At 40.6% G+C, this 25,136-nt stretch overlaps 1 protein-coding gene across 6 annotated transcripts; it reads left to right on the forward strand.

Moving 5' to 3' along the window:
- Positions 1–17,722: 17,722 nt before the first annotated feature.
- LOC106652257 (lipase 1-like) lies at positions 17,723–20,818 on the forward strand. Of its 6 annotated transcripts, none has more exons than XM_014371099.2 (10): positions 17,723–18,104; positions 18,268–18,354; positions 18,438–18,615; positions 18,681–18,795; positions 18,854–19,097; positions 19,160–19,318; positions 19,416–19,643; positions 19,699–19,838; positions 19,911–19,996; positions 20,167–20,818. In XM_014371099.2, exons 1-9 carry the CDS (start codon positions 18,093–18,095, stop codon positions 19,975–19,977), a joined length of 1,230 nt encoding a protein of 409 aa, XP_014226585.1. In that variant the 5' UTR covers positions 17,723–18,092; the 3' UTR covers positions 19,978–19,996; positions 20,167–20,818. The 6 variants fall into 6 exon arrangements, with proteins under 6 accessions (XP_014226585.1, XP_014226587.1, XP_014226584.1 ...); XM_014371101.2 differs by having other exon boundaries at positions 19,927–19,996; XM_014371098.2 differs by having other exon boundaries at positions 19,911–20,818.
- Positions 20,819–25,136: the final 4,318 nt, after the last annotated feature.

A 25,136-nucleotide genomic window follows, 5' to 3' on the forward strand; every position in this document is an offset into this window, starting at 1 on the left:
AGCTGCCAATAATTTTTTTATAAGACTTGTTCTCTCTCTCAGTTGTACTAACACCTGTATACTCCACTATTGCTAACGTAAAAAATTACTTTCTGCGTGTGTATGTATGTACAATTCATATCTCCATCGACTACGAGCGATAAACGATCGGTGTCATAATGAAACTTCCTGGTGTCAAGCTAACACTGTTTGTGTAAATGTATACTATCGCACAACGGATTCGCACTCGCCTTTACTATTTAAAGCTCTCTTTCTTTCTCTCAAAACGACACTAACGTCGATTCACGGGTACTACTTTCACTTTGCACGGTCGGTCAATCATAAATCAATTAAAAATCCCTTCACTCTTCTTCTGCTACTACACGATACTCTACATGTGTCAAATTTCCTTCCAAAAACAATTGCGAATTACGTTCGCCCCCCAGTTGCCGTTAAATGTCACGACGACGTGCAGTTGTGCAGCATCGGTAGCAGTAGCAGTAACAACCGAGGTGCCTGCAGAAGTGCTCGCAGCATCATGCTGCGACCGATGAATAATAATAAATATAAGCGCGATTCGTGTGCGGAGGCGTGCGAAAATAGCCTCTCTTCTCTCTGATCTCTCTCTCTCTCTCTTTCTCTTTTCACGCAGTGTATGATCTCTCTCTTTCACAGATGGTCGGCGAAGATGCGAACATTTTGCGTAGATAAGCGAGATTCAACGGCGGCGGATTAGGCACTGTGTACTATACTCGATGACATATTTGACAGCCGAGGTGTTTTTAACGTAGCCGAGCGTAGGAGTGTTTTTCTGTGTTGACAATGTCAAGGCACGGGGGAGTATACACAAAACACAGTGCTGTGTATGCGTGAGCTCGTCGAAGTGCATAATGTTATGATTATTGTTACTCGCTCGATAGGTAAAGTAGATTGCTGCATGAAAAATTTAAAATTCGATCACTTACGTATACGAAATCAATCGAATTACATGATGTTTCCGTGACACTCCGTTACTCGATTAATTATCACCCGCGATCTTCGGAAATTTTTCGTTCTCAATTAAAAATCGAATAAGATAGTAATTATGCGTGGATAAAGAAGCTATATCTGCGGACGATAATAGTATCAAAATGCGCATATCAAAATATTCTCGTTTTATTGGCTGTCGATATAGCTTGGAACGTGAGTTCGCGCGGCGCGGCACATCGAACTCGTGTAACAAATATCGAGTTACACGTGGGTTACAGTTCGGAAAAGGACCTCGTCTACCTATACATTATCGATAACACAATTAACAGGCGACACATTTCGCTCGTGGAGCACAATTGACGAGCGCTTCGAAGCTGTTTCCCAATTCCCTACTCTAAATATGCCTAATTTCCTTCGACTATTTGTTTCCAACGCCGAGGCGAGCTTGAACACGATATCTAATTTAATTTGCTCTACGACTAACTGCAGCTGTAATGCTACATCGACAGGCCGAAGCAGCAGCAGCGTTTAATTATTATTCGAAGTATAGAGAGTTTGGCGCGCGCGAACGCGGATAAAATTTATTACATAAAAGGCAGCAGCAGCAGCCTTCCGCGTCGAATTATGCATCGGGTCATTTGCCCGTTTTTAATTTACGATCCAGGCATTAATTGACAATTTTTAATCAAGCCTGCCTATTGTCTCGACATTATACATCATATTATGCTTGAGCTCAGTAGTATAGCAGCTGCAGCAGCTCACTCGGAGTTCTCGGGGTTCCCCGCGCGCCCGCGTATTGATTCTTGTGCAGTAGCAGCAGTAGCACCAAAGGCAGAGTATATATAGAAGCAGCAGCAGCCGCGCACAGAGCTCACAAAACAGTATATGTAATACAATGCAACTGAGTCATTTAATTTTATATCATTAAATTCTGTCATTATATGCAGAGGGGGAAGAGGGGGAGGATGCCGCGGGTAGGGGAAAATTCAATATGGATAAATTTGCGCGAATGAGGTGCGTATATAGCGCAGCAATATGCGCGTAGTATATAATATGCCAAAAGCTCGTATTTATGGCGAGTAATTAATGTAAAATTTCTACGCAAAATGTGTGCGGCATTGATGTAGCTATACAGCTGCGCTGTATGTATATATATTCTGTGGTGGAAAGGGAGAACCGACCAACTCCATTTTTCGTGTTTCCGAGAAAAACGTGTTTGAAGTCGCGTATGAATGGGTAGATAGACGCGGACAACTATAACTCTGTACCCGTGATATTTTAAATTACTATGATGTATCTTTTGGCCCATGTAACTATCAAATTGATAGAGTAAATGCGAAGCGAAAAAAGTGGACTTGGTCGGTTTGACTGGGAAACGTTTTGCGCCCAAGTCTACGTGCTCAATTTCTAAGTTGCTGTATAACCATCAAAAACTAACAAGTGGATTCGATAGTAAACTTCCTCCGCTTTCTGATGGTAATATCAGATTTTCCGAAATTTTCCATTTTCACCAAGGAAATCGCCATCAAACATTCAATATCTCGAACATCGCACATTACTGCTGCGTCAAGTGCCCTTCGGTCGCAGTGCTCCGGCAGCATCCAATGATACGAGAGTTGTATATACAACGTTCCAATATCGTATTCCATCATTTTTAAACCAAAGTTAATTCGATATCGCGTTGAAGGTTTTGCTGAGATGGTCTTGGTTGGTTTGGCCGGTCACTGTTTGTCTCAAAATGGACTTGGTCGGTTTTGCATTGTGCTGTACCAAACGATAGACACAATTTCCGGTCATTCAGACACTTGCACATCAAAGTTGACACTAAATGTAGGTGTTTAACGTCATAAACTCGATTTCGAAAAAAATGGAGTTGGTCGGTGATTCTCCCTTTCCACCTCAGATATGTAATATAAAATAATTGGCAACCTTATCGTGTAATTCTTTTTTGCCCACCATTTACAGTGTATGCGTATTAGGGCAGAACGAAAAAACGCTTTTGATGCGGATCGCTTTGTAATAGTAATTTATTGAAAGTATAAGATGAAAAAAGAAAAAAGCCGCGCGCTGGACGCGAACAAATGATGTCTTAGGTGGTGCATTAAGCCTGAAGCTTGAAATTCGTAAAAACAATATTTTTATGCTTCAGTAAGAAATCTTTGCGAAATTTCTCGGCGCTGGATTTATCGATTGGGCTGAAAGTTTCAGGGCTTGTTTTAATTATGAACATGAGTTTTTTTGTACAATTTTAGCTCTCTAGGAGCCTTAGAAGCAAAAATATAGTCATAGGAAGGTTGAAAAACGACGTTACATTAATTTTTTTTGTGCTATTTCTATCTCTGTACAGCTGTACGCTGAGTAATTTTGCTACTATTGAGACGAACAAGTAACCAATTTTTTCGTCTTTTAAAGACGTTTTCAACCATATAACTTTGTATAGGGTTTTTTTAATTTTTACTGAAGTTACAATATAAAACGTTTAACCTTTTGTGTCACGCTCGAAACTACATTTGTTATTATTTTTTCAGTTGTTAAGAGTTACACATGCTAGACAAACTTGAACCGCAATGATAGTTATATAAGGATACAAAATTACCTTTAATTTCGTATATTTAAAAACTCTCAAAGTCCTTTAGAATCGGAGATACAGCTGTTTAAAGTTTTACTGAAAATTCAATATTCAATTCTGTGATGATCATACCGTATCTAGTCTATGATAAATTCACAGATTTAGTTCTTTCATTCACATGAAGACATCATTTGTTAGTGCCCAGCTCGCGGCTTTTCTCTTTTATTTCATCTTCTATTTTCAATAAATTACTATTACAAAGCGATCGGCGTCAAAAGCGTTTTTTCGTTCCACCCTAATGTGTACGTTTTAATAAATATTATTCAGTTATACTTACATCCTCTTTCGGTGGTATAGAGAAACAGTATCATTGGATATTTTACAAATATACAAACAAAAATATAACGGAAAGAGGAGAAACAAGCTAAAAAGGAAAGAAACACGCATAATGGCTCAACGGTTTTAATGAAATTTACCGAGTATAATTTTCAAATGCATTGGCCTCGGCCGCTAAATGATAATTACAATGTTCACGTAAGCATATAAACAATAGGATCTCGCGTACAATTTCTCTCCTCTCTCTCATACGCACACACGCACATTTGTGCATGCGTATACGCGTGAGTGTACGTGTGTGTGTGTGTATTAAAGCTGGAAGCTGCGGCAACTTACTGAAAACACACTCGGCCTCGTTAAAGCTTGCGCGTATCATGCGGATACAGTATATATGAGCAATTCTCCAAATGAAACGCATTTTTTGAGGTAGAATCGCGACAAATTTTTTTTTCAACCTACGTGGATACAGACCCCCGGGAAATGTTTTTGGGGGTCCTAGGAACCTGTAACCACGTAGGAACCATTGAAATTTCGATAGTGCTTATTTTTATAGCTACTTTTGTGATTTAGAGGACGAAAAATCATGTTTTCTCGTAAATACGGCTAATTACTCAATTTCTAAGTCGCTGAAAAAGTATCAAAATTCATCTAAAAAAAATAACTGACTACTGTGTTCGATAGGAAATTTTCTCAGCTTTCCAATGGTGGTATCAGATTTTCCGATAAATTGCACATTCACCGAGAAAATCACCATCACACATTGAAGGCTAAATATGTCGAAAAATTCAGTACGGAAAAAGTGAACTTTTTGGATAATTGTTGATTTTTCCTTGTGAAAATGAAATTTATCGAAAAATCTGACTACACCATGAGAAAGCCAAAGAAATTTCCTATCGAAAGCATATCTTTATTTATTTTTTCGGTGGAATTACAATGTTATACATGGGAATTTCTTTCACGTTGTTCGCTGTTTTCTGTTTCCGAGCTGATTCAGCGCGGTCGCGAGGTTTTCGGCTCGCTACAATCAAAACTAGCTCGTAATTCCACCGAAAAAATAAATAAAGATATGCTTTCGATAGGAAATTTCCTCAGCTTTCTTATGGTGTAGTCAGATTTTTCGATAAATTTCATTTTCACGAGGAAAAATCGAAAATAAACCATAAAGTTTATTTTTTCCGTACCGAGTTTTTCGAGATATTTAGCTTGGCATGTTTGATAGCGATTTTCTCGGTGAATGTGCGACTTATCGGAATATCTGATACCACCAGTGGAAAGCTGAGAAAATTTCCTATCGAACAGAGTAGCCAGTTATTTTTTTTAGATGAGTTTTGATACTTTTTCAGCGAGTTAGAAATTGAGTAATTAGCCGTATTTACGAGAAAACATGATTTTTCGTCCTCTAAATCAGAAAAGTAGCTATAAAAATAAGCACTATTGAAATTTCAATGGTTCCTACGTGGTTACATGTTCCTAGGACCCCCAAAAACATTTCCCGGGGGTCCGTATCTGCGTAGGTTGAAAAAAAAATTTGTCGCGATTCTACCTCAAAAAATGCGTTTCATTTGGAGAATTGCTCATATATGTATAGCAGGTAGGCAGAGTTCGTGGCGCTGAGAGAGCCGCCGCCGCCGCCGTTGCTTTTATTATTTCGTTCCATATTCGAAAATTTACATATATGCACATATTCTTGTATTTGTTCGTGTAATGCGTTGAGACTAGGAGAGACAGAGAGATTTGAACGTTTTTTATTAATGCCAATGCTCCTTGGTCCGAATGGCAAACCAGCATAAAATATGCAATCAAAAATTACAAACGGTATACAAACAGAAGTGCAAAAAAATGTTCAATATACAAATAACAATACATTAAGCGCTTATCAATAACATCGATTTCTCGCACAGAGTCAGAGAAATAGCGTTGGCTTACAGGTTATAAACTTATTTTTTAGCTTTACAGGATCAAATAGGCACTTCAGCGATTTTAAACTTGCATTAGTGGATGTCGCGTTGCATTACGCACTCGCTCAAAAAAAATTCGAAAATTTTCGCCCAAGAGCACAGCACACAGCAACGAGGCAAAGGAGCACAATCAAAACGCGTGCTGACTTAATGGCAGAGAGAAAGAGATTTGATTTGATTTGATGACTTTATTTGAAACGGACCATGGGGTAGAACCCCGTTTGGCCCTGAGAGAGAGAGAAAGATCGGAACAAAGAAACTGCGTGGCAGGGGTGGCATCGCGTCTTTTATGCATACATGGGCAATTAAACTTTTACATAAACAATGCAAGGGCTTGAAATGATTTCTTCTTTTTCTTCACTCTCTGATGAATGCTGCAGCTATATGTGCGGGCGGTCGGTTATCTGTTATACGCCACAGAGCAATATTTATAAATAACGCGCTAGTGATAGCGCGCGACGACGATCTATCACAAAATCATCGATACGATTTCATTCGCAATCACTGCACGAGCGTGGAAAAAAATCAAGGAACGACTATACCATAAATAATAAAACAAAAAAATGTATCGTCGCGTCATCGTGCACTTCTCAGGCGGCTACGAATCACATAAAAGTCGATATATATATAATTCTTTTATTTTTGTTCATATTTATGTGCGAGAAATTATTTATGGCGTTTCTTACTCTCCAATTGTCATATATGTACCCCGCGCGTAAATTAATAGCCCACCGAGTAGTCGTGCGCCCGACACGTCTCCCACGAGCGCGATCATTCGATGCGACGCTCAAGCCACGTTGTACATTGCCGTCGAAAGATTCAATTTCGTTCATAATCAAGCGAAAATAAAGCCATATTTAACCAACGAAATTAGTATAAAGAGTCACGAGAGGAAATGCGTCATTCTAACTTACGCGAATTATGAGTTTAGAGCTCGGACAATAATATATACACGTGACGAGAGGTATGTGGATTTATATACGCGCGCACGGATATTATATATAAGTATATATCACGCGCATAAACGTTTCAAATTTGATAAGACGTAATCTTCATTGCTTTATACACTTTCTCTCTCTGTCTCTCTTTTCCGCACTCTCTGCACGCACATAATATTTGAAAATATAATTTGCGTCCGCTCTGTGGTGGTGCTGCTACGCGACGAGGAGCTGCTATATGCAAAGCCAAAGTTGACATTCGCGTGTATACATTGCTATATTTATATGTATATTATATATAAAATATATACAGGTAGACGCATAGCCACCGCTGCCGCTGCTGCTGCCTTCCTTTTGACGGCTTAAATATTAGTCCGTGTATATGCGGCTCTTCTTTGACCCGGTTAATTCTGCGGTCCCTGCCGCTGTGCAGCTGCAGTAGCGGAACGCAAGCTCCGAAGGAAGATGTAGATTCAGCGATTCGAAATTCAATTTGTCCTCGCGCACTGGCCAAGCTCGCGCGCGCGCGCGCGATCGCCTAATGCACGACCACCCAGGGTATATATTCTTGATTTTTGAAATGACAATTTCAATATTTATTCAGCTGTCGCGATATGTTATAGCGCGCTTGGCGAGGCCATATACGGAAAAAGGGAGGCTGCGAGATGAGAATTTGCATTAGAGCTCGTCAACATTAGCGCATTTTGCTCGGGGTGTTATTATTGTTATTACTTTTTTAATATTATTGTTCTGCAATCGTGCAACGAGCGAAAAGGGTGCGATGCTGTATATCGGTAATATCGTTGATGTGTAGGTTTTACAGTTAGCTGATCTCGAGCTCGCTCGTTCGCTGCAAGCTCCGTTCGATTGAAATACGTGTTTACACGTGCATTGCGAGAGAAATTAAAAAAATAATAATAAAACAATAATTATAATAACGGGATTCGTTTCTAGGTGCGTGTCTCGTGTCTCGCGCGATTCGCAGATCTACGTACACACTTACACCCACACAGAGACAACGCATTTATGAACATATTACGCATCACTGCCTTCGCCATACGTACGACAAAGAAGAGAAAAAATATGTATTTGTTTCACACGAGCGTATCGGGGGTAATGGATGATCATAATACTGCAGCGCCCGCCACGGTACAAGATATTTCTCATTTTATCATTTGTGAAAATAATGAATTTTTTTTCTCTTTCACCTCTCTCTGCGCGTGTTTTTAATATATATCGCAACGTTTATACGTACATTTCAGTTTGTATAGGAGAAAAGGGGTAATGAATACGGAAAATATTAACACAGACAGAGAGACGCGCGCAAATCAGTCGTCTGTGATACGTATATCGATATAATTTTGCCGATTGCCTGTACACATGCTTTTTTTTCTCTCTTTCTCGCTCTCATTCACTTGAAATGTTAAATAAAAAATGTATGTATACTGATGGATAGTGCCTTATACCCATTTTGTATTTTATATACATATAATATGTACGACATTATATTGTTGACGCGAGCGGCTGAATTGATTATTGTTTATGCGGCATTACGTATATTAGTCCGCGTGTATATTATACATAGATATGTGTATAGCCCAGAGGCTATAATACACACATATAAACGGGTGCGCTCAAACGCCAAATAGGCAATTAGTCGTTTTGTGTACCGTATCCCTCGCTATATACCTATACCGACTTTTTGCACATTATAATATCGTGGCGCAGTACATATGCAGCGCATTCGCGTATGCTTTCAGAAAAATTTCCTACCCGAGCCCCGCGCGTATAATAATTCACGAAAGTCGTACACTGCTTTTTTCCATATACATACGTCTTTATATATTCGAGTACACTCTGCAGACATAGAGAGAGAGAAGGAGAGGGAGGGCTCCGGAAAATGCGACATCGTCTCGTTGCGCAGTCAAATTTAGAATAAAAGATCCTCTCGCGTATTTTCGTACACATACATTATAAATTCTGATGATTTCAGCTCGTCGAGTTCTTCTAAAAAAAAAAAAAAAAAAATAATAATAAAAAAAAAACGAAAGAAAAAAAAGAGTAGCAGAAGAAAAGAAAAGCGAGAGATGGATTTATAACGTCTCTTTCTTGCTCGCTCGCTCTTCTTTACATATTTGATACGTTTATTTGGAATAGGGATTTTATCCGCACGCGCGCACGGGGGAGGAGGCGGCTTTATTTTGCTTCTTTATTGAACATCTTGTATCATTTTTCTCTCTATCTCTCTCTCGTTCTCCCGCCTCGCGTGTATAGGAGGTCGCACAGAACGTCTTTATATGTATGTGTGTCAGGAGAATAAATCGATTTCGCATCGGCGAGTATGAATTCGCTTCTTCTTCGTTTTTTTTCTTCTTCAGGTGCGTATACGTATGTATGTACATAGCGTGTACGTATCGACGATATCTGGGCGAGAGAGACACGAGAGATCCACCGCATCGAGCTATATACGTATACGTATGTATCTCTGGTCCTATCTCTCTCTCTCTCTCTCTCTCTCGCTCATGACTGAGTCGTACGTTGCAATTTCTATGCATTTTCAACACGCCTATATGAGATACTTATTCCACTTACCTTGGCTTCTCTTATGTGCGCGCTTCACTTTCGTTCCTTACACGATGTTTATTCCCGGCAAGCAACTCCAGCAACGGCAACAGCAGCGGCAAAAAAGAGAGTGAGAGATAGAAAAGTGTTGCAGCTTCTTATATAAAAATAAACAGCTTATTTGATCTGTCTATACGATGCTCAATTATTTTTTTCGCTTCCGCGAGCTTCCGTTGCTCCATTTATTAATATGTATCTTGCGTAAATAAACAAGGAAAAAACTTGCCAGGTACAGCAGGTGCGCGCGCAGATTCCTTGGGCTAGGCGAGGAAAATTGCAGTCATGACAAACATCGCCCCGAGTATAAAGTTTAAGTAGCGACGCCAGAGTATAGTCAGACATATATAAATACCCCCATTACTACTATGTACAAGATTTTCTTCTGGTATATATTCCCATTGCGCGCCTAATAGTCGTTTTCGAAATCTGATTATGAAAGCTGCATAGATTTTCATCGTTGCCTTTCCAAAATGGCAAAGAGAAGCGCGACGCTAATCGTATTACACCCGGAGATGTATACGTTACATTAACAAGCTGTGTCTATAATTGCTTAATTGAGCGGACGTTTGAATGGGCATAAAAAGTTAGTGAGAGCTTTGTCAAAAATAGCCTATTTTGCTGCGAGCTCGAGCTCGATCCTTTCCGGGGGCCGAAATACAATATCTACCATCTCTCGTCGTAAGATTAAATTTATAAAAAAGAAAAGGGATGGAAAAGAATTAATTCAACAGAGAGGATCTCGCTTGGGTGTAAGTGTATGTAGGTGTACGCTATACCTTCTAATAAATGGAAAGCGTCCAACGCGTTTTATATATATGTACGGTGCAGTCTTTCTCATAACTGGAAAACGTGTCGCGAAATTTGCATTTTTTTTCCTTCCTCTCGGAGAGCTTTCCTCTCGCGCACTTTTCTCTCTCTCTCTCTCTCTGCGTACACATAATAGATTCTAATCTCGGGGTGCCCCTCTCAAAGAATGAATATATGTATAGTACGCCCTCGCGCGCGTACGATATATATAAAATCAGTTTCGAGTAAAAGTTAAGCCCAGTTTCGTGAATATCGTCCCTCGTTATCATTCAATTTCCCATCCTCGTTCGGAGAGCATAACATGAAAATCAGCATCATCCTTATCGATCCTCCCTCTCCTTTTTTACTCGAGAACTTTTGCATGCGCGCACCAAAGCTCTCTTTTCTCCGATATCGTTCGATTTCACGAGGATGTTTTTAAGATCGCATCTTATAGATACGCGAGTAGTAAGTACGCAGAGAGAGAGAGAGAGAGAGAGAGAATAGCTCGGGACGCGCGCGCAATCGCATTGACTTTTAACGAATATTACGCCTGCCGAAGAGATCTCAGTTTTCTCTCGCTTCGGGTTCTTCTACTTCACTGTGTAACGAGAGAGGCGAGAGAAAAGGGCACTTTTTTACGAGGCCAAAAAGTCGCAAATGTAAAATCAGCATAATCTCCTCGTAATCCCAAGTCAAACTCTATAGGTATAATAATAAGCATGCTCCTTCTTCCGGCTTGCCTTCGGCTCCGCTCCGCTCCACGCGCGCCCCTTTCGGTTGTTCAAGAATAAGAGCAGCAGCAGCAGCAGCAGCAGCAGCAGCAGCAGCAGCAGCAGCAGCAGCAGCAGCAGCAGCAGCAGCAGCAGCAGCAGCAAGGCGAGTATATATATAAGCGCGTGCCATTGATTGGATTTCAGGACCATTGAATCCGTGTTCAGTGATTATTTATCGAAAACGGAGGGGTGTGCCTCCACGTCTCCACGCGCTGGCTGCAGTAGCAGCAGCAGCAGCTGCCGGTGAAACTATTCAGGCACGTAGCGAATTAGAATTCAAATCGCGACCAACGACGTCGACCGGCTGTATAAGCTGTTGGCCTCCTATACTCGCTTTTGTTGCTCTATTCCCGTGGTTATAGAGAGAGAGAGAGAGAGAGAGAGAGAGAGAGAGAGAGAGAAAGATCGCAAAACAAAGAGTAAAAAAAAAGTCCCGGGCCCCGCGTGCGACGACGAATAGAAAAGAACTGAAAAATTTCGCTTGTGTCTTGCGAGTACATATCTGTGGTGGAAAGGCATAACGACTTAAGTCCATCCTCGCGTATCAAATGTAACAATCGTATAGTGAAATTCACAACATTCGAAGAGTGTGAGAGTTATTTGTATGTACGAAATATCATTTTCTTTCATTTTCAAATAAAATTAGACTCTCTATAGCATTTTGAAGCTCGCAAAGGTGGACTAAAGTCGTTTTGCCTTTCCTCGTTTCTCATGAAATGGACTTAAGTCGTTATGCACGATGTTGCAACTGTCGATGGACGCTATATTCGTCTATTCTGACCTTTGTACCTTAAAGTAGACACTAAATATAGGTGTTTTACATCATAATATCGATTTCCAAAAAAATGGACTTAAGTCGTTATGCCTTTCCACCACAGATATATATATTTACATATTAGTACAATTGTAGTTAGTGCAAGGCTGGCTTTTTTTTATCCTTCGTTCTTTCTTCTCTCTCTCTCTTTATTATATATCCTTGCAAACTTTTTTTTTAACTTAATGAGCTTACAATATGAACGGCTAATATTCGAGATTATGCCTTATCTTTTTTTCCTCGGCTTCATCTCTATTAAGCTTATATTTGAGCTATACTAACCCCTCACACATATAGATAGGGGGAGGATGGAAAAAACATCGCATCGAACGCAATTACGCGCCAGTAAAGTGCGCAATCGTCAGAAATTCGGCTGCGAGGGGGTTCTAACGCAGCTACTGCTACAAAAAAAAAGCACAGAGAGCGAGCATTGAATTTCGATACATGGCTCTCAAAGCGTCCGAGTTGGAGTGATTGTAAAGCGGTAATGTTTAAAGCGCATTTTTGGGTCTCGATTGCAATTTCAACCGAAGAGCTTTTATTTATTTCTCTCTATTTTTTATTTTTTTAGTCAGGATACGCGAGTGTGTGTTCCTGCTATATATGCAGAGCGAGAGGGACATATACATTTGTACGGCTCTCTCGCTCGGGTGTTATTTAATTGAGATCCTATACCTTTGCTCACTCGCGCGACACACGACACACTCACTCACACAATCACACGAATGTGCATATTGCATGCACGAGACAAGTCAATCAGTATGGGAGCCCGACATCATTAAAATAGCACGAGGCACTCAAATGCGCAACAAGGAGGCGACAAGCTTTTACTTTTATCAATTCGAGCTCGATCGCACCTCGCACACCTCGGCCATCGTGCACACAGTGTAGCGCCAAAACGGCCTATATAATATGTACAACGCCGGGCGTAATATAAGTTGCTCCATTGTCTGTATCGGATCGAGCGCGGCAAGATATAAACATGTATATTTTAACAGCCAATCGAATTACAACGCGATAGTGTACGACGAAGAGCAGAAAATATCGATCGATTGAACTCAATTTGGCGCGCAAAGATCAATACGCGTGGAATTCGATTCGTTAGCGGATTTCTCGCTCGCCTCCTGTAATGCCGTGGAGCCGGTAAGAACGAGAGCTTTTTTCCGTCCGTGTACTTTATTTTTAAAGCGCTCTCGAAAATCCGCTCAAATAAATCCATTAATTATTTTCAACATTAACACTTACAAATACGCGTATAATCTCGCTCGCGCTTGTATGTATATAATACGCAAGTACTCGGTCTTAGGGATGGTTTATAGCGTGGAGCTTGAAAAGCAGCAGTTCATATTCAAATGAGTATTGAATTCAACTTGAATGTATTACCGGCTATACAGAAGTGTATGCGTGAGCTTATACGCGACATCGACGATTGAATGCGGCTCGCGCTGTACATTCGACATGTTCTTCCAATGGTGGCGAAAAAAATACCGGATTATAACGTGGCGGCGGTGTATTTGGGGAAAAATTTTCCGATCATATAATCCTGGCTACATGTCAATATTGCGAAATCGAGCTAATAAAGGCTCGTAACCGTATACACCCAAACGTGAATCGTGTCTAAAAGAGAGAGAGAGAGAGAGAGAGAGAGAGAGAGTGCCAGCAGCAATAGTTCCCTGCAGTGTATACCCTTTACACGCGTAGATGGCCAAACAGCCCCGCGCGCACACACACACAGACATAGACACCACACGTACGCGTTATGGTACTCACGTTATACACATGCAGTCGCACAAAGTCTAGGCCGCTACACAGAGGATAGGCAGTGGTAGTAAGAGTGGTAGTAGTAGTCGAGATAGGATAGAGAAGCGATGATATTGCCGTAGCAAGTGATTTATGCGTGACGCGCGCGAGACCGCATATTGCGGGCTAAAGTGACTAAAGGAGAGAGAGAGAGAGAGCTGCATGCGTCGCCTTATATGTACGTACTCTGCTATGTAGGCACAGACACACACACACACACAAAGACGCATAGAGAGAGTCAGAGGAAGAGAGAGAGAGACTGGCGCGTTTGATACTAATGCTTATGCCAATATTCTAGCTCTCGCGCACGGACGTATAGAGAGCGAGAGAATCGCTCTTCTCTCTCTCTTTCTCGTGCCCCGTGTAGCTACTAAACTTTTCCAATTCCACTTATGCAGTAGACGTGTATAAGCGAGAGAGAAAGAGAGAGATATATATGTAGAATACTGGCTCTCTTTCACTTGGTGTTGGGCGCTTTTCAAGCGTCAAAAGGAATGAGAGAGAAAGAGTGAGAAGAGGTAATACGTCTTGCAAGATTTCTCGCGTTGAAATGAGCAATTAATTATATCAATAACGATCAATTTTTTCTTCTTCTTCTTCATACTCGAAGCCGTCCGACAGAGAGGGTGTGGGATGTTCAAGAAAATTTGCAAAAGTTCTAATTCGTCGAGTAACATTATACACGCAGATTACGGCATATTACACGTATATCAAGCGGTGAATCTTATTCGAGAAATTTAATTGCAACGAAATTTGTTTAATAAAAAATAACCCGAAAGAGCTTTTCTCGTTCTTTGAGCCGCGCGCGCGCAATGCTGCTGCTGCAGAGCTTGCAGAAGAGAGCCAGAGATGGAATACACATAAAGAGATAGAGAAGGGCGATCCTCTTCTTTTTTTTTATTTTTTACTTTTCAGCTGCTGCTTCTGCATGCCAGTAGAATACTTCTGTGCGTGTGTCCCTGCAGCGCGAGCGCAAAAGAGGGTCGTTAGCGTTAATTAATCAATAAGATTAAAATATGCTCAAAAGACATTACACCGGGGTTACTTTTATAGGACTCGCTTCTGCTGCGATTACTGCCACTGCGCGCCTGGCTGTATAGCCTAGGCGCGGACGTTTTTTCCCCTCCTCCTCTCTTTCACCTCTTCTTTACTCGAAAAAGATCAGGGATTAATTATTAAAACGGCTTAATTCGCTCTAATTTCGTCAACTTCTCTTTTTTTTCTTCTTTCTTTTTTCTTACTGCAGGAGCAGCAGTGGCGTTGGAAAAATCGTTTATACATTTGATCCGTATGTCGCTCGCTCGCAACGACGACGACGACGTCGACTACCCCTATGTCTCTGGACGTTTTAGTATAGACACATTCTCACGCGCGAGGTACACACACGTATTCCTGTGTGAATGTGTGTATGTGTGCGCGCGCCACGTACAGACAAAAAAACCAGTCTAAGGTGCGAAGGCAAAAGCGCCTCTGCCACTACACTCGATAGCCTCTTCTCGGTGGACATCCTCCTATCTCTCTCTCACTCTCTCGACTGAAGAACACGACTCTTTGGCGCTGTTTTTTGTCGCCGTCTCTTTTCTTTTGGCGTGCACCGCCCCTTCGTTGCTCCGCTGCTGCTGCTGCTGCTGCTACCCTATAACGTCGTGTTATCTCGACATTCTCGCACGTGTATGGCATACGGGCTATACAGCTTAATATGTTGTGTATCCCACACCATGGGCTAGTACTACTATACGGAGCGGAGAGATGCGCGGGCGCGAGCATCTTGAAATATTTTTTCACTCGAGGTCCCCATTGTGTGTACGGAATGGGTGTGTATACGCATCCCGGCGATCGCACCTCTGCGACGTGCTTCGTCTATTTTTCTTCTCTATATATCGATCGCTGGCTCGCCTTGGTATTTTATAATTTATCAAAATATTTGAATGCGTGAGAATATAATACAAGATATCGGGAGGAAAAGCTCGTATACCAGGCTATAAACAAGCTCGAATTTCTTTTATTATTTTTTTCTTACTCTCAAGCTGACTGGACGTATATACTTAGCCTACCCTATAAAGGTAGGCACAACATTACTGAACTAGCATTTGCGTTTAGTAAAGAAATTAAAAAAAAAAAGAATAATATCTCATTGTTCTCCTATATAGGTTGCACCGACAACTTTTCAGTCATTTTTGCTAGAACTCACATAATTTTTCTGATGATTTTTTGTGTCTCATTTTGAAAATGCTTGGTTCAGCAAGATTCTACTTCGTGCGCAATTCAACAAGATGCTTTTTTGGCGCCCCGTACAGTAAAAATAATAAACATCGAAATTTGGTTAAAGTAAAATATACTAGAATTTTACTTCAATTTGTATTGATCTTTTCATGATGATTCTGAATAAAATCACCTTGAAAATCAGTAATTCCAGCGATATCGGAATCTAGCAATCAACACCAATCATCAACTTTTATCATTCACAAAACGTAAATGAAATAGCATTTTTTTGAAAATTGGTTTGACCCTCGCTAGTTTCCTAAAGTAATAAGAATTATTCAGTATATTATATTGTTGTACTCATAAAACTTTGAAGATAATTATTTCTACACTGTTTACTATTTTTAAAGTCTAAAGTGCGTAGTGAACAAATTTCGAAATTCATAGGATTAACAATTTTTATAAAAATAAAATAATAAATGGTACAAATATCGTTAAAAATTAATTGTTTCCTCGTCGAAGAAGCTCTGTGATGAGTCCGAAATTGACATGTGTGAATTTATGTGTCTGGTCCCGAGTGCATATAGATGAACTAGACAGAATTAGAGACTGACATATGAATCTACACTGTCGCTCAATCACTTTTACCATATCAAGTATTTTGAGGTTATATTAATTGTTATTAAGCTTATTTATTTATTTTCAATTATCATTAACAATTAACGAATCGATTTATTGGTTTTTTGTCTCAGTTCGTTTACTATATATTTATATGCCACATCTTGCCGACCTCGGTGCACTTGGCGACAATTCGTCATCTAATTGCTCCGTTATGTATATGGGCAAATCCCAAAATAAAATGCAGTTTCGTTAACAAAAATCAGAAAACAGCTAAAAGAAATTCACTTGTGTAACATTTTCATTCGACGGAAAAAATAAATAGATATATGGCTTCGGTTGGAAATTTTCTCAGCTTTCCGATGGTAGTATCAGATTTTCCAAAATATTATAATAAGAAAATTATTATAAGAAAAAATCAAAAATAAACCAAAAAGTTCAATTTTTTCGTAGTAAATTTTTCAAGATATGTAGCCGAGTTTTGATACTTTTGAAACGACTTGGAAATCGAGTTATAAGTCGTATTGGCGTTACCCGAAAAATTGATTTTTCGACCTCTAAAATACAAAAGTGATAAAAAAAATTACCTATTTTCAAATTTCATGTTCATGCATTTTTTCTCACCCCTAGGAACAATTTTCGGTTGTGCGGGCCGCTGGACACGAAAAAAAAATTTCACCTTTTTTTGTTAACGAAACTGCAATTTATTTTGGGATTTGACCATATTCATTCTTGCATTTGACTCAAGGTTGTTACTTTTTGTTAATTTTAATTTTAACTTGAGCAATTACGATAACGGTGAAATTAACTTTCTCCGCTGAAACTTGTATAGTGACAATTGCTTTAATTTTTATGGAAAGTGTACCATTTTTGAAGGTAGATATGTAATCGAAATTTGTCATACACTTATTAAGTAATTACTTACTAAATTGTCATATACTTATGAATTAATTACTTATTAATTTGTCATATACTTATTAATTTTTTGTATACTTTGCCTTTATTTGTTTCATCTGACTTTTATTTTCACTTAGGACGACGTAAGGAGACTTTGATTTTGTATCGTTTTCTGTATGACCTTGGCTAGATAGCAGCTCGTTGTTCTTCGGCATAAATAAAACTATCTATATCTGTCTGTCTCTTTCCCTCTCTCTTTCGGGTCCGTGTGCATCGCTCACTGTTAAATTAGCAATCGTTGTACATGCACACTCGTTTTTAGACTTGATGCTATAAGTAGAGCTCGAGTGTGTGTGTGTGAGAGAGAAAGAGAGAGAGAGAGAGAGAGGCGAAAAAAGTATTTCCTCACTCGTAGCACTAAGCAATTCTTGCGTTGCTAACCATGTCATAGCGATTGGAGTGCAGCTCCTCGTGGCTGTTCGAAAACTATCAAGCAGACGAGTCTTTGATAAGGCATAAATACGTTCCTGTTAAAATGCACGGGCTTTTACATTAACGCTGACACTTGAGCAGTGACTTTAACAGAACCAGTAGCGGAGATATGCAAAAATTTTCGGTCGACTCGGTCATACGTGGGCATTTTGGAGAAATGGTTGTGCGGCACTTGATGCACGCCTGAAGCCAGGAGAAAAATTTTAATGTTAGTGTAATATGAGATAATTAATTCATTCGCTTTTCTCAAACTGTCGTGGCAAAACTTTGGGGCTAACTTTTGCTAGTGTTTACCGCTGCTGTTCTGCTTTAACAGCAAATCATTAACTCATAAATATGGTTCATAAGGTGAGTTACGTGACTTTTTTACAAGTCGAATCCATTCTCAATGTCATTTGGTTGTTCATAATTGCTAATGCAGACTGGTCATTAGACAAGTAAATATCACGAAAGATGACGGCTTGAATACATTTTTTATTTCATAATTATCTACGAAACCATTTATTTTCAGAATAAGCTGTTCCTCGTGACACTACTGGCGCAGATGGTGTATTACATCGTCCTTCGAGTGGAGGGCTTGATTACCGTCGAGACAACGGTGAAGTACACGTATCAATATCTTTTTGTTTCGGAGTTCGCTACAACTTGATTAATGTATTTCATTCTAATTTCGCTTCGCAGGAAGATCTTTTGAGAAAAAACCATTATCCTTATGAGGATCATCAAATCGAAACCGAAGATGGCTATATATTGGGTATTCATCGCATGTCGCAAAATAACGGAGTGCCGATTTTTCTTCAACATGGCCTTTTGTTGAGTTCGGCTGACTGGTTAAAAAATGGACCGAATCGATCTTTGGGTAGGTATTAAAGAAAACTCCATAATCTTTTTAGATGAAGTATTTTAAATAAACGTTTATCACAGCTTATCTGTTGTGGGATGAGGGTTACGACGTTTGGATCGGAAATTTCAGAGGCAATGCTTATTCAAGAAAGCATAAAACTTTGACACCAAAGGACAAAGAATTCTGGAACTTCAGGTGATGACTCCTGACACAACGAAAAGTCGAACGAATATATAGAATATAACTTTTGCAGTTGGCACGAGTTGGGTTATTACGACATGCCAGCGGTGATCCATCATATCCGAAAAACGACCGGTAAGGATATTTTTTACGTCGGTTACTCGATGGGTGGAGCTTCCTTCTCCATCATGGCCTCGCAACGGCCCGACGCGGCCAAACACGTCAGGGCGATGATTGGCCTGGCTCCGGCCATTTACGAATACCATCTTACTCAGCCGCTCATCAGGTTTCTCTCGGCCTTCTGGAGGGAGATCAAGGTATCGTTTTACTCGCAGCAAGGTCACGGGTTCCCGTTCATTGACTGCATTTTTCGCTCTAGTTCGCGACCAAAGCCGTTGGCTTCTACGAATTTGCGAACCAAGGCGGCGTGTACGATACCATATTAAACGACTTGTGCAACGTCACCTTCGCGCGCGAACATGTCTGTAACAATATAATTTTGTATTCCTTTGGATACAATCCACCTCAGCTTGATCACGTGAGTAACAGATTCATGCCCACCACCATAGAAGAAAAGTCGTACGACTGCCTCATCGTGCATTTGTTGTTTTTGCGCGTCATTATTTGGCTTATAGCGCCGAATCCCGGAGTATTTGGGCGCCTTTCCAATGGGCACGTCCATGAACGTGATCTTGCACTGGTTCCAATACATACGTGTCAACGAGTTTCGTAATTTCGATCATGGCCGGAAAAAGAATTTACAGCTTTACAATCAAGCGGAACCACCGGTGTACGACTTGACGAAGATACAGATACCCGTTGCCACGTTCACTTCCGATAACGATGCAATCGTCGACAGCAGGGTAATTTATTTATAATTAATTGAGTCATTTCTCTACATTCATCTCGTGTCCACAGGATGGCAAACATTTTTACGAGCAGATTCCCAACAAGCTCGGCATTTATGATCTCAGCGAGTACGGATTTAATCACGTTGATTTTGTATGGGGCCTCAACGCCACCGAATTAATATATCAAGATGTATTACGAATCCTCAGGTATGACGATGCATACTCGTGCTATTTTCATTTAATCGAATCTCATCCCCTTGAATGCATATAAAAATTTAGTTTAATAACTTTGAAGGGAGCAAAGACAAGAAGAGTCGAGCAGTCTGAACGAGTCAGTCACGAATGAATCACGATGAGCTTTAACAGTAATCATTTTACGGATTGAAACCGTCTTTAATGTTTAGTCGTTGTTAAGTAGTATTCAATAACTGCTTACAATCAATTCGTAATCACTTGAACTATTACGAGTAAAAATTCATTGCGGTGAGGTATGATTTATGTTTTTGCTACAAACTCTTTAAATTGTTATTTTTAGATTTTTTCGACTGTGGCTACCAAGAGCATCTCGTGATCACGAGATAAAGCTTCCTCCAAACCAGTGGAGAAAAAGTTCCTCTTTCGACCACGAGGTCAAAGAAGTTACTCTAAAATAAAATGTGCACATGAACATTTCCTTTTCTTAAATTAAGGAGATAAAAATTTTATTAAAAAATTGCGAATAAGCAATCTGGACAAATTTTCTTACCCAACACATTGTTTTTGAAGGATTTTTTGGTCCGCATTATTAGAAGAAAACTTTTTTTAACCGCACCCCGAGTGATTGTCTTCGCGGAGACAGTCGATTTGTATCGTGCTTAATATATTTTATATAATTGTAACGAAAATATTTCTAAAAATAGGCCACTTAATAGTGATGTATTTGCAAAGACATTTTATATTATTATTTTTCGATTGCTAGGATATGATGAATGTTGTGACTTTTACTAGGAATGTAATATGTATACATGTATTTGGATGAATTTATTTATATTTTGGATACGAGCTGTGCAGGCATATATTTTAATGTCCAATAGTTGCTAAATTGGTTAAAGGTACTACTGTTTTAAATCTCTTTTATAATCTCGGATCAATCCTAGGTCATCACCAAATTCTTCACATTTCACATCATAATTTTTTAAGAGGCAAAAATAAAAAAAAGTTAAATAAAAATAACATAATATAAAGATTCACAAGTAGATAAAGAAGGGTAACCGTGACTGCCACGCTGTCCAAAATATGTTGGACAATGGCAGCTCTCTTCGGTAATTTGACAGGTAAAAAGTGCGAATAACAGCAGCAGCAGCAGCGGTGACTCGGGCTCGCGGTTGCTGCAGCGTTAAAAGAGTTACCAAAGCCAATGCACACATATACATTCGCCCTTTCTTTCGCTCATGGGTCGAAAAACAAAGGGAGGGGGGGGGGGTAGGTACGGGATGGTGTGTGTACGAATAGAGAGTTTCGTTCATGCTGCTGCTGCTGCATATACATATACATAAAGCAGCCCATACACGCACGCAACAAAGTCAGTCAATCACCGGCTTGTCGGATAGGCGTGTGGGTTCGCGTGCGTGAAAACGTACTAGTCATTTTTTTCTGCCACTTTTTTTTCTTTTTTTTTTTGTTTAAATTGTATCTCTCTCTCTCTCTCTCTCTCTCTCTCTCTCTTCCTCCTTCTTTTTCCATAAAGTCGATTTATTATCCGTTTTAAATATTACGCGCGGCGTGCAAAAGGCTCGATTGTCTATTTATTTTCGTTTTCTCTCTCTTTTCATTTATTTTTATTTTTAACTGCCGAGTTTGGGCGATCTTTAGAAAAGATTGCCGCGCGCTGAGTGAAAGAGTGAGAGAAGCGAACGAGGCGTTTTTCGATTTATACACACACACATACACACACATATATGTATCCGACGCCACAGCAACCTGTATAATGGAAAACGTCAACTTTAATCAAGCCACCGGCACTATATAAACTATTTTTCACTTGGCTCTCTCTCTCTCTTTCTGTCTCCCTCTTTGGCTTCATGTCTATATATGTTATATGTGTGTGTATGGTATATTAATCTACTCTATTCGTATACACATGCTGCAGCAAGTTTTACGTTGTTATCCTGTGTATACACATACGCGTGTATGTATGCATACAGGTGCATAGAGAGCGCGTATATGTGTGTGTGTGTATACAGGCGCGCACAGACGCGTATACGAATACACACTTGGAGTTATCGCACTGGCGTATATATATCTAGACGTTCAAGGCAAAACTATAAATTGAATGATCCAAGCGTTAGATGGGTAACTCTCACTTCCTCTCTCTCTCTCGCTCTTCTCACGCGTTGCAGATGTATATTTGCTGCCACGTGGGTGTGCATGTGTACGCAGGTGTGCGTTATGCCTACAAAGCCAGTTGGTGCATATATATATATATAGATACGCCGATACATGTATCGCGCAATGCGTTACTCGCGCAAAACTTTGTCTAATAAAAAAAGTTCCTGTCCCGCTCCCGCGCGCGCTACTACTATGTGAGCGCCTGTATCGCGCACCATTCAGCTGGGGCTATTTTTCAAAAAGTTCGTTAAATATAGATATATCAGAGCTTGCAGGGAGGTAGGTGTGCGGCAGCAGTAGCTCGTGTTCCTTTCTCCGCGACCGACTCTGCTGTATACGCGTTTATATACGTTCGCGCGTATATGTATATATATATGTAGCGGCACACGAGATATAGATTTTGATTTGTCGAAATGTGCTTCGTTATTGCGGACGCCGCGGTTTGTATCGTTGCCGCTGCTGCTGCTGAAAAAAGTAGCAGGTCATTTGCTCTCTCGCGAAGAAAAGTTCTGCCGCGCTGATTCGATTACGTACTTAAAAAAGAGAAATCCCGAGCGTTGTGTATAGCATGTATACGATATCTATATACGTAAAACGAGTGATATGATGAATGCTTTTTAGCCGTGGCGTAGAAAGGAGAGAGAGAGAGAGAGGGAGTAAAATTATGAAATACTCGATACACGCGCGGTGGAAGCGCGAGCTCGAATAAAAGGTTTTTGGCTGCTGCAGCGTACTCGATGGATATAATGGACACACTCTGCCAAGCTGCAAACTATGTACTACGTTTCGCGGCAGCTCGCTCGAGGATTAAGCAAACAAACGAAGGTATCATTCGATAAGCAACCCGCCGCGAATTTGCGAGTTCATTATATCCAAGTGCCGTATATAGCGAGAGAAAAGATATACACACAAAAGCGAATCCTATAAATATACAGTCCATCGCCGTAATATGGATACGCGCGCGCGCGCGGCAGAGGGTTGGGAGTAACGAGGGGGCAGAGAGAAAGAGAGACAGAGGCTATATCGCTAACTACTCATGACAGCAGCGGCAGCAGCAACAGTAACAGCAGCCGTAGCGAAGCACAGTGTACCACTGCCAGTTGCGCGACACGTCCCAGCCAATTAACAGCCTACCCTGGCCGCCGTATTGCTGCTGCTGCTGCTGCTGCTGCTGCTGCACTGCTGTTTGCGGCCAAAGTGTCGGCCAAACTGCTCTTCCTATCCTCCTCTTTCTATCTCTCTCTCTCTCTCTCTCTCTACTGCACGTCTACTGAAATAAAACGTCCTGTGTACGTATCTGCGAGAACGTTTTTTGCTCTCTTCTCTGTCTCTCCTTCTCCTCTTTTTTTTTATTTCGCCGACGCGAAATGCTCCGCTCCCGAGTTGCTTCGATTTTTTTTTCGTACCTGTGTTTTTTGCCACGTCGTTGTCGTTGAGCTTTTATCGCGCGTGCCTCGCACTCACCGATCGAGGCTTTTATCAGCTAGGCGCCCCCCGAAAGACAGTGATGAAATTGTCTAAACAATAATACAGATATATAATAAGATGATAAAATATCTGCAGGTATTCTTTTCGAATCAAAATTGACATTAGTTTTATTATAGCATCGACGCGTGGCAATTGTACGTAGTGTGCTATAATGAAGGAGCGCGTGGCATAATCCGAGCTTTTATACTTTTTCACGCAATAACGCATTCGTGTGCTTTAATCATGTAATAGAGAAATTCAACAGTCAACTTGCCAAGAGCGTTCGAGCAGTCAATTTTCTCCTTTCCGAGCAGCTCCCCCTTATGTACGCGCTACTACTACTACTACTACTACTACGACTACTGCTACGTCTCGGGCACGTAATTATACGTAATTTATAGCACATCAAGTAATTTTCAACTTGGTCTATATACTGCACATGCACATGAGAGAGAGAGAGAGAGAGAGAGAGAGAGAGAGAGAGAGAGAGAGAGAGAGAGAGAGAGAGGGAAAGAGAAAGAGAACCGAACAATGCACTGCGCCCTTGCGCGCCATATACGATTGCTATGCACGCGCTACATTTTAATGTATGCGCGCGAACGTGTGAAAAAGCTGTAATGTCATTTAATTATTACGCCATGTGCCACTGCCGAGCAACGTCATCGTAACCGTCGTCGTCCTCGCAGCAGTCCTGGAGCTTTGGGATTTTATCGTTACGCGCGCGAGGCAAGTTTTCGTACATAACGTGTACAATTGTATATACAAGCGTGGCGCCCGCACTCGATTCGCCCTCGAGTGCAGCTTTTGTGCGTTAGGCAAAATTTTCGGTTTCCATTATGTATATAAGTTTCGTTATGCGCGCAATAGTATAATCTGTCTCTCCTTCCAACCTTTTCGCGCCCCTCGATTATGCAAAGAATTTCGTGCGCAACGCGCCGCACGCCGATTCAATGAAACATTGTGCGCGCGCGATGCTTCGAGCTTCGAGCTTTCGCGAAGCTTTATACAACGCCCGCCGGAGAATGATAATAAAAGGTTGCGCTGCTTCTGCTGCTGCCAGGTCGAGACTTAATTACATAACAGTAGTCAGCGAGTCGTTTTATAAATCTTCCTCCCCGCGCGCGTGCTCGAACTTGCTCGCTCGCTCGCCCTTCCGAAAGATTTGCAGAAAGTGTGCGGGTATATAACTTATTTTTTATCGCATCTTCGAGTTGTTCTTTGTTTTTTGCGCTTGTTGTTTCGCTTTTCGATGCTTGGAGAAAAGCTACGGAATATAATAAAAAGGTATAAAGTTTTCTCGTTACGGTGTGCTTGATATTTAGAGAAAGAAAGGGGCAGAGAGAGAGAGAGAGAGAGAAAGAGTTGCGTATTTTAAAGTATGAAAAAATATTCGTTGTCTGATCGAAGTTAATTGTCTGCTGTTGCACGGCATTTCGGTGAAAACTTAATAGCAGAGCGATGCACGTGTGAGTGCAAAACACCGATAAGCTCATCGATATTATAACGGAAGCTCGGGTGGAGTGTAACGAGAGTTTTCGGGGAGAGACTGGTGATTTGTGAGGAAAGAAAGTGAAACAAGATCACACATCGCGCACTGAATATGCTATTCCGCATAAAATTTTAATCCCAAAGAAACAAACGCAAAGAAAGTCTTTGGTGGTACTTCACCTA

The sequence above is a fragment of the Trichogramma pretiosum genome, unplaced genomic scaffold (assembly GCF_000599845.2).
Source record: "Trichogramma pretiosum strain Unisexual culture from Peru unplaced genomic scaffold, Tpre_2.0 scaffold18, whole genome shotgun sequence".
Taxonomy (NCBI): domain Eukaryota; kingdom Metazoa; phylum Arthropoda; class Insecta; order Hymenoptera; family Trichogrammatidae; genus Trichogramma; species Trichogramma pretiosum.